General features: G+C 45.3%; 1 protein-coding gene across 2 annotated transcripts in view; it reads left to right on the top strand.

Moving 5' to 3' along the window:
* Positions 1-10,000, top strand: part of LOC310780449 (uncharacterized protein) — a 55,433-nt gene that overhangs the window by 21,741 nt on the left and 23,692 nt on the right. For both annotated transcript variants that reach the window (XM_083641027.1, XM_083641026.1), the window contains exons 2-4: positions 1,100-1,215; positions 4,262-4,736; positions 7,907-7,989. In XM_083641027.1, the coding sequence (XP_083497153.1) occupies positions 1,100-1,215; positions 4,262-4,736; positions 7,907-7,989 (674 nt within the window). The remainder of the gene's footprint in view (positions 1-1,099; positions 1,216-4,261; positions 4,737-7,906; positions 7,990-10,000) is intronic.

Below are 10,000 nucleotides of genomic sequence, written 5' to 3'. Positions count from 1 at the left end.
CCAATCAGGCCAGGGTGTGGCTGTGTGTGTGTGTGTGTGTGGGTGGGGGGGTGTGTGTGTGTGTGTGTGTGATGTAAGAGAATGTGTTGAATCCACAACATCTTAACAACCACTCAGTCACACGATTTTAAATAATAGCAGCTGGATTAAGACCTGCCGTATTTTGTTACAAATGGTTACTCTAATCAACGCCATATGTAGGGCTGGGCGATATGGCATGACATCAATATCACAATGATAATAAAGATGTATATGTAACTGTGGCCAGCAGGTAGTGCTGTGCAGTAAGTCAACCGAGACGCTGTAGAGACACATGCTGGAGGTCATGGGTTTTAGCCTCCTTGCTAGAGCGTCCGCCTCCCATGTCGAAGGTCCCGGGTTCGATCTCCGGCGCACGTATGCAAAATCACATGTTAAATTAATGCACAATTGCATGGTAATGTTAGGTGTGAGACATTCACATTTTAAAGTCATAATTCCATTTCCTACCATACCTCATTTTGTGAGTGTAAAAAGAAAAGAAAAGAAAAGAAAAAAGAAAAGAAAAGAAAAGAAAAGAAAAGAAAAGAAAAGAAAAGAAAAGAAAAGAAGAAGAAAATATTGAGTCATCGCCCAACATGGTCTTATGTTCTATTTAAAGTTACATTCATAGTGTTTCTGCTTTATTTGTTGAACAGTCGAGAGCCAAAAGGAGACAATAGAGTATCACAAAAACAAAACGATGATTGTTCACTGTAGGGGATGGGAACTTGGGTTGTCAGGTTTTGTGTTTTTAGAGGAAGGAAGAACTCCCATCGAGACACTAGTAGGGAGTTTGGGTGCCTCTTCTCTCTATTTCAAAGAGGAAAATGATGAGGACTCTTCAGTGGGTTGTGTGATGTTTACTGAAGCACCAGGATTTCAGCAAAGCACTTTCATCATGGTGTGGCTTTCACACAATTTCCATCCACACATCGCACAATTCAGAGGAGCGTGTGTGACTATCTTTTTCCTGTTTGAAATTGATATGCTCCAGCAGTCAGAACTTGGGTGTTGGAACTGGGAGTGCACTCTTTTTTTCCATGTCTTATACCTCCTTTCTCTACACATCTCTGTTTAGAAGATGAGGTTGAGCAACCAGAAGCTGCAGAAGAGGAGGTAGCTGCTCCTGAGGACTCGGCTCCTGAAGACGCAGCACCAGAGGCCGATGGGGACCTGGAGCCTGAATCTATAGATGTGAGGAGTGGAAATGTTTCTTTAGTTTTAGTTTTTCTTGATTCTTTCTTCAAAATCAGTGTTTCCTCTATAACAGCTTTGTGCCACAAACCCTGCTAGCCATTTTTTGACACCATTGCAGAAGTCTAGTGTAGAATTGGCTGTGCGCAAAATTATAATGCCTAGATACGTTCCAATTGATACCTGCAAAAGATTGAGGTGCTGTGAGTGTAGGTCAAATCCTAAAGAAGATTGGTCTTGTCTTCAGCCCTAGTCTCCCATCCACTCTTTTTTTTTTCTTCTTTTTCTATTTTACAATATACAAACAGAACAGACGAACAGGCTCAGACACAGGAAAAGAAAAGAAAAAACAACAACAATAAATACATATTTACACTGTGGTGCTACTAGCCACATAAGGCGTTTATGTGCTTGTAAGAAATATTATACATGGGATCCCACGCAAGAGGGCCACGAGAAACCAACCAGGAGTCACCCGTCGCCCCTAACCTCATCGAGGTAGGCTAGAAATGGATCCCAGACAGCCGAAAACCTCTAGACTGAATTGGTCCTCAGGAACTTAAGTCTCTCCATCCGTATAGCAGAAGTCATGTCCGTCAACCACAATTGAAAGGAAGGTAGAGAGGGGGACTTCCATTCCTTTAGAATGAGTTTTTTGGCAACAGTTGTCCCCTGTGCTAGAGACTGTTGTACAGCTGTAGGGAAGTTCAGAGAGGACTCTGAAGATGGCAAGTTCTGCCTCTGGCTGGAGGGTTATCTTGTAGGCCCTAGAGTACCAATCAAATATTTTGGTCCAGAATCCCATCAGTGAAGGGCAGAACCAGAAGGCATGATGAGATAGTGTGCCCTCTGACACGTGACACCTGTCACACAGTGGTGAGACAGAAGGGAAGAACTTATGCTTGCAATAGTGAAGACGGTGAGCAACTTTAAATTGAATCAGCTGGTGTTCTCCTAGCCTAGGTAAACCCAGCCCCCACGTGAGCTGCTCTCAGAGTTCCTAGTGACTGAGAACAGGTCTGACTGAGAGCAGGTCACGTGGAGGCTGGGTTCACCCAGGCTAGTGTTCTCCCATGCACTCTTGAGTTGTAGCATAAGAGTCCGCTAAATTAACCTAAACAGCTGTTTTTTTAGGTTAGCTAGCTAACTAGGCAGCAGGCTAATTCAGCAAAGCACCCATTGTCAATGTTAACATGTGACTACTAGCGCTAACATACAGTATGCTCCTACTAAATAAGTTAGCTAGTGCACAACTGTATTTACAAGACATAAGATAGCAATGATGATAGGCTACAGTAGCTAGATAAACACACAATAGGTCAGATGGATTGGGGGGAATAAAGAGTTCCCCATCAGAAACAGCACAGAAATTAAATGTAACCTATGCATTAAGAGCAAGGACCTCCACTATGGCTACCAGAGGGAGTTTACATCAACTAAAAGCTCTTCCTCAACTGTTTTCTTCTTCTTCTTTTGATAGGAGGGTCTTGCTGGGCCCATAGGGCCCTATTCTCCCACAGGCCTTAGGTGCAAAAACTGGCCTTAAACGCAAAAAAACGTGCCTTGCGCCTGCCTCCGGAAGATAGCAACATGGCTTTACGCCCTGAAATGCGCTTTACGCGAAATAGGCGTGGCGCAGTGGCAGAATAGGCCAGAATGGGCGTTTCGGCCTTAAATACCGGCCTAATGATATCTTCCCTCCTGGCGTTAATTTAGCGCTTTGCGCTTTTGAAAACCAGGCTTATTCAGTGCGCCGCGGATATTCCAGGCACAGTTTCTGCTCTGCTGATCTCAGTTTGTGCCCCTCTCTCTCTCTCTCTCTCACTCCCTTGCTCAGACAGGCACAAGTCCGATAGAAAAAAGAAGTTGTTATACCGTACATACAACATGACAGTTTTTTCTAACATGACAGTTTTGAGCCTGTGACATTCAGAGGCTGTTGCATCATCCTACCTGTGCAGTGAAGGCGAGAGAAAACGATAGAGAAAAAGATAATTCTGGCCAAACAAATGTTCACTGCCTGGCTTCCCTGCCACAGCCACACATGTGAAATCTCCCAGCATGCATTGGGCTAATACATTTCAATAATAAATAGCATCCAAATTAGCCTAAATAGATAGAAATAGATGGAAATAATGTGTAATGTTACCACAACATGCAATTGTAGAACATTTCAATATTGGACAAAATAAAATCGCGAAATCAAAACACAACCCTATGTGAAACATATATGTCATCCTGGGGCTATATAAATCCCTCGTAGACCGTATGTGTAACAGATATGTCATCCTGGGCCTATACAGTATATATCCCTCGTAGATTTAACGTGATTTAGATAAGTGACAGCGTAACGCGGTTCTATCGTCATGTGCTATACTGTGATGTCTGCTCCAATAAATTGGCCCTACTTCACATTTAGTTTTACAATAAAAACACATTTCTGCAATGACTTTACATAATGTAGGCTATATTTATGTGCATCATCCTACCTGTAGCAGGGGAGATAAAACTATATCATTCTGGACAAACTTTCACCAATCTAATCTCATCATAGGGATACGCTATTTTTTTCTAGCCGATGCGTTTAGAACATTGTTTTCACTTTGATATTGCTATAGTGTAGCGTATTTACATGCTTGCAGTATTTAAACTGCAGTTAGATTGGTTTGAGAAGCATAATAATATGGAATAATAGCCTATATATGGAGACAGACAGACGGGATGAAGGGAGGGGGGGGAGCAGAGCGCTTGGCTTGTCTGGTTTTACTGGATTGCTCCGTGGAATTGGAGCTTAAAAGGCAAGCTTGTGACTCGTTTACTGCACTTCCCCAATGAGCAGACTGTGCATAATTTTACGCTTAAAAGGCGTGGTTGTAATGTTAAGGCTGCATGTAGCGCCGACACCAAGATATCGAGTGGGCTGGTCCACGCCCACTGATCTGCATTGCGCTGGGCGCTCAGCGCAGTTTATAGGCTGATGCAACGATAGGGGCCTATACCTATGTTATGGTAATTTCATGGGATTAAAATCTTGTCCTGAACACAGGAAGCACCAGCGGAACCAGAGACTCAGCCTGAATCTTCTGAGCCTGAGGCGGCAGAACCTGAAGCAGAGGCAGACCCTGATGCAGCTGACCCAGATGCAGCAGACCCAGATGCAGCAGACCCAGATGCAGCAGACCCAGACGCAGCAGACCCAGACGCAGCTGACCCAGACGCAGCTGACCCGGATGCAGCAGACACTGACGCAGCAGACACTGACGCAGCAGACCCAGATGCAGCAGACCCAGATGCAGCAGACCCAGACGCAGCAGACCCAGACGCAGCTGACCAAGACGCAGCAGACACTGATGCAGCTGACCCAGATGCAGCAGACCCAGATGCAGCTGACCCAGACGCAGCAGACACTGATGCAGCTGACCCAGATGCAGCTGACCCAGATGCAGCAGACACTGATGCTGGGGCAGCCCCGGATGCAGCAGCGGATGAGGATGCAGCAGCACCTCCAGCAGGTGAAGAAGGTGATCTACACAGCAGTGATTCTCACATTTTTTCATATCATGCTCACGGACCCGAATCTAGTACACATTAGGGCCACAGACCCCCATTTGACGAGATTTTAAGTTAAGACTCAACCATTTTTGCACAACCGTTTTGGCGCATTGAACCAGATGACAGAACAACCAACATGATCGAGTATACAGTTCTATTTTCGCACAATTTGAGCAATATACCTGCGTGTGCCGCTTGTAATAAATAGGCTACAAACTGTCGCAGTTGGAACCGTCAAAGGAGGGCAAACAGTAGGCTATTAACTTCTGCAGTCCAAAATGTAAATCCTGGCACCATGGCTGTTCCCCTGCTCTCCATTTGTGCAGCGCACGTTAAACGTGGATCTCCTGTGAGTAATCCTGGACAGATGTCTAACATTCACATTTCTCTGTAACCCTTGGAGCCCGAGGGTTAGTTAATTGTGTCGATTAGCCTGTTTTATCACCTCTCAATCAAAGCCAAAGGTTATGATTTCAAATCCAAGTAGCGGGGATTATCGCTGCACTCGCTTTGGAGTCATTTACATGCACACATGCGAGAGAGAGAGTGAAAAAGAGACAGAGAAAGAAGAGAGAGAGAGAGACTGGTATTGCATCATTGTCCATTCACACGTGCTCTGCTCTATCATGCTAACAGCTTATCCAGCAGAAACTGGTAGGCTAACTATCATGCTAACAGCTTAGCCAGCAGAAACTGGTAGGCTAACTATCATGCTAACAGCTTAGCCAGCAGAAACATAAGCCCTTTTCCCACATGCGCTTTGTACCGCAAAATGACCGGAACGTTGTCTAATGCCTGCATGTGAGAAAGGCGCCGTGCCGGTATAAGCGCGACCCCGTCGTCCCCGACATTTCACCACTCTCGACCCAGTCACAAGAGCGGTATGCTCTTAAGGTGAAGCAAGTGGAAACGGGTCCAGTCATTTTCCGCGACAGCGGTCCTTTAATCATGGGCGAAGTGTAGCCTACACAGGTTGCTTAATGTTCCAGCGGGCATAATCTAATCATTCGCGCACATTAAAGCAAACTGGCGAAATGATCTTGTGATAGCCTAATAAGAGCAGAATGTCAGCTTGCTGATTTCCGAAGGCAAGCCGGCGGACACATCAAACGAAGCCAGTCTGTAAAAAGTGCTTCAGCGACGCAGGTGAACGGATAAACATCGAACCAGCAACTATTTCTCTCTGACACGGATCCCAACTTCTTCAAAGTGCATCATCTAATCATTCGCGCACATCAAAGCAAACTACTTCCACACATTTCGCTTCATGCATTTGCGTGATAGGCTACAAGCGTTGGGCAGCTTGCCTTGCAAGCCTCTGCCATTCTCGCTTTGTCTGTCCTGTGTCAGGCTGCTGCGAATAAGTATGGAGGACTGAGTGAAGTTTTGCCGACCCCCCAAATAAGCTCCCCCCTCCCCTCTCCCCCCATCCCCCAACATACCGGCTATTTGACGACTAGATTCTCATATGCGCGCGCTAAGGTGTGAAGGGAAATTCAGGGAAATGTCCGATATTGACTTACAGGTAATTTTTCCGGTACGCATGTGGGAAAAGGGCTATAGTAGTAGATGAGAAATCCAAATGAGTGTCCAGTTGGTTGCTGTATGTCATGATAAAGCAGCCTTTCTGTTCGGGCTGTCGGTGTTAGCCGGCTCTGTTAGCCTGTTGGCTTGTCTGCCTGTTGCTGTATTAAATGAGCAATCACCTGTCTGCCGCCATGAATGGGCAGGAAGTGACATCACCGCCAGGAATCATGGGAGATGCAGTTCTTTATTCCCAGATGGCAAAATATACAATAAATCATAATAAATAGAATACATGGAGAGAGCATAAGCTGCTAATATCATAAGTAAACTTCATAAAATAATACTAGAAAGGAAGGTGGAAAAATATAGGCAAAATGGACGCTAACTAGTGTCCGTAACAGTACTACTGTATTACAGTACTGTTTCCTCCCTTACATTTTTGTCCCACCTGGGTTAATTTTGGTTGCACCAGGAAATAGGAAATCCCAGCAACAGGTGCAGTACCAAAGATTTACTGTATTTGGAAAACGATGTGTTTCGGCAGGTGGCCTTCGTCAGAGTTTGTGATTGGTTGGACCTCTTTCTAACTGCTAGATGATATGAAAGCATGAAATGGACCAAATTTGATTTTGATGAGCAATGCAATTCTTTGGATAACTGTACTGTTGTGCAGTGTATTGTTTCATCTTGCTATGTCCATACTATGTTGTATGTATGTACTGTACATGTTATGTACTGTACAATGTTCTGTGTCGGACCCCAATAAGAATAGCTGTAGCATTTGCTGCAGCTAATGGAGATCCCAATAAGCTAAATAAACGACCTGCTCATTCCATGCACCTTGTTAATTGGTGAACTTGTACCAGAATACCATTTCAACTTCTGTAATTGTGGTTACCTTTGTCACTGGTTTGACCATAGGCCGTATAAATATATGGGCGTAGCTTCGGTGACGTTGCCATTGGTTTTTTGGCGTTTTCACTGTCGCCATCTTGTTTATTTGGAGCCAGAAGTGACGCGAATTTGGACGAGAAGAGCCACAGTGCAGCCTGCTATTATTCTGTGATCAGCGAGCTGCGCAATTCCTGGACAGGCGATCTGTCAATCACACCCAACACTTTTTTATCCACCATAAACTCTTTTGGAAAGCGTTGAATGGATCCATAAATCAAGTGAGAAGTACGGTCATTTTCCCATTCACTTCCATGTACCGGACTTCTTTTTGCAGCCAGTACAGTCGCCCCCTGCAGGCCATTTGAAAGAAGTCAGGTTTAAGTTACTTCTGCATTGGCCTCACAAACAGAGCTACGAGCTAGCCCCTTGGCTTTGACAAACCCTAATGAAAGCCAGCCACATGTTGAGCTGATAAACGTTTGATCTGTGCTTGTGTTAAACAATACAGTACGCAGAACCACAATACAGTACGCAGAACCACAATACAGTAGACAGAACCACAATACAGTAGCCTACGCAGAACCACAATACAGTACGCAGAACCACATCCAACTGAAATAACTACAGTACGCAGAACCACATCCAACTGAAAGAACTCAGAATAAACAGATAAGATCAGTGATAGAACATTTCTTTCTCTCTTGTCCATCCCCTGCAGCTGAGGCTACGGAGCCAGAGGCTGAGCAGCCAGCAGTGCCTGTAGAGGAGCAGCCCGACACTGAAGATACTGCACAAGAAGAGGTTGGTAGAATGTCTCGACTTTTTAAACAAGATATGAAGAGAAGTCCACCTACTCTGACAAAATAATTGCTGACATGAAAGTAAAATTCACTTTGAATAATATGTGAATGGTGTAGACACTAAATTATGCGTAGGGTTATTTACTGTACTTATTGTGCATTATTAGGGGTTCAAGCTCTGAAGGGGCTGAAACCCTATTGTTTTTGTGCCGGTTTATTATTATCGTCGTTTTCCATCTGCCCCAACGCAAATTCTCGTGAGTTGGTAAATGCCAGAGACCTGAAATTTCGCACAATGACAGATATTGGTGGCTGGTTTCTGCTCCAAAAATATTTTTCGAATCGGCTTGAAGGTGGCGCTATAATTGAAGGTTTTACGTTAAAGGCCATAACTTCCACGCCGTTTGTCCGATTTTCAAAAAAATTTCCCCCCAGATGTTCAGGTGAAACTGCTCTACAAATTTGCCTCAAGGACCCTTAAGCTTCTGGCATACTCTTCGCGCACGCGCTGGAGGCGGGGCTCAGAGGAGGGCGCGCGCACTCTGCGCGGGCCAAAACAGAACATACTCAGTGCGCAGCTCCAGGCTCCAGGCAGTCTGAATGAAATTGAATGTAACGTTCCCAATTCTATGTATTAAATTATAAAAAACGACCCCTCCACATTTGGGAAGGCTAAGCCACACAACTAGTTCGTTATAATCGAACAGCATGCTTTGAAGGCGACTTTACGACGGTGAGGACTCAATCACAGCAGATATCCGCTGATAGCCTACCACGGAGATCTCAGGCACAGGCAGCAAAACCGACGCGCTGATAGAAAAATCTCCATGGACGCGCCGCGCTGCGCTCAGGCCTCACCCCCCGACACGCCCCGTGCGATGTCGTCATAATCGCCGTGCGCCCTATGCGCTTGGCTGGGCGCGAAGAGTATGCCAGAAGCTTTAAGGTCCGTCTGGAAAATGTTTGAGATATTTTGAAAAGTTTGGAAAACACATTTTTGACATCTCCTCCTAGACCGTTTGACCAATTTCCACCAAAATCGCCAGGAAGCATCTATGGACCAAGCTCTACAATCCTGAATTTTGGATTTTTGAAATCTACTTTCGTTTCGGAGATATTACTACTCGTTAAAGTTGTGAGAGGGCGTGGCCTCTCAGCTAAATTGTCATAACTTCATGACCAATTAACTCATTGAGTGCCAGCCACTTTTGGAGAACGGACGCTCCCAGTGCCAGAGTTTCAGAGCGTTTTCAGTGATTTCTCGAGGCCCACAGAATATTGTGTGATATTACTATGTAAACACCGAACACGCACAAAGAACGATGAGACTCTCTTCTATCATCTGCAAAGAAAAAGTTTATTGATCCGATTTTCCGTTCTTTAGGTATGAGCCGGAGAAGATAGGCTGTTTTGAGCAAAAAGACACTTTTCAAATTAGAAGCTGAGTTATTCCGCCTTTTGTGAAATGCAGCATTTCAAGCACATTCACTGAGTCTGAAGATAATATTTTCTGATGTAGTGACGTGGTGTAGTTGTGTGGTGCCTGCGTGCCCCACCCATCTCTCACCCCCTCAGCTGCAAACTCCTCCCCACACTAACACACAGCCTACACACGCACCCAGTCTGCTCTGTTTTTTTGCGCCGGCTCCCAGCGCGACACGGAAATGCCAAACCGGACTGCAGGGAAAGGTTTGGCCCTTCGGCGTCGGGTGCTGCCTTTCTGGCGGCTAATCGTGTGAAGAAACTATGCAGACAGACAGACAGAGGCAGAGGGGCTCAGTTGTGTGCACGGATTGACTGCTGTTCGCAGCCAACATAAGCTGCAGTCAGAGCCATCTATATGGCTCTGGCTGCAGCATGAGCGGTTTCTCTTTGATCACGGGGGTTTTTCCTGCTGTTTTCCGGACCTTCCTCTAATCTGGAGAGCACTGTCGCCACCTAATGGATCTGTAAAATAGGTTCTAGACCTCCAATAGCTACAATATTTGTACAGGAGATGTATCGGGCATTGA

Source organism: Poromitra crassiceps (genome assembly GCF_964638095.1).
Source record: "Poromitra crassiceps genome assembly, chromosome: 8".
NCBI classification, from domain to species: domain Eukaryota; kingdom Metazoa; phylum Chordata; class Actinopteri; order Beryciformes; family Melamphaidae; genus Poromitra; species Poromitra crassiceps.
Note: the sequence above shows the minus strand (reverse complement) of the source record. Positions and strands in the feature narration are given on the sequence as shown.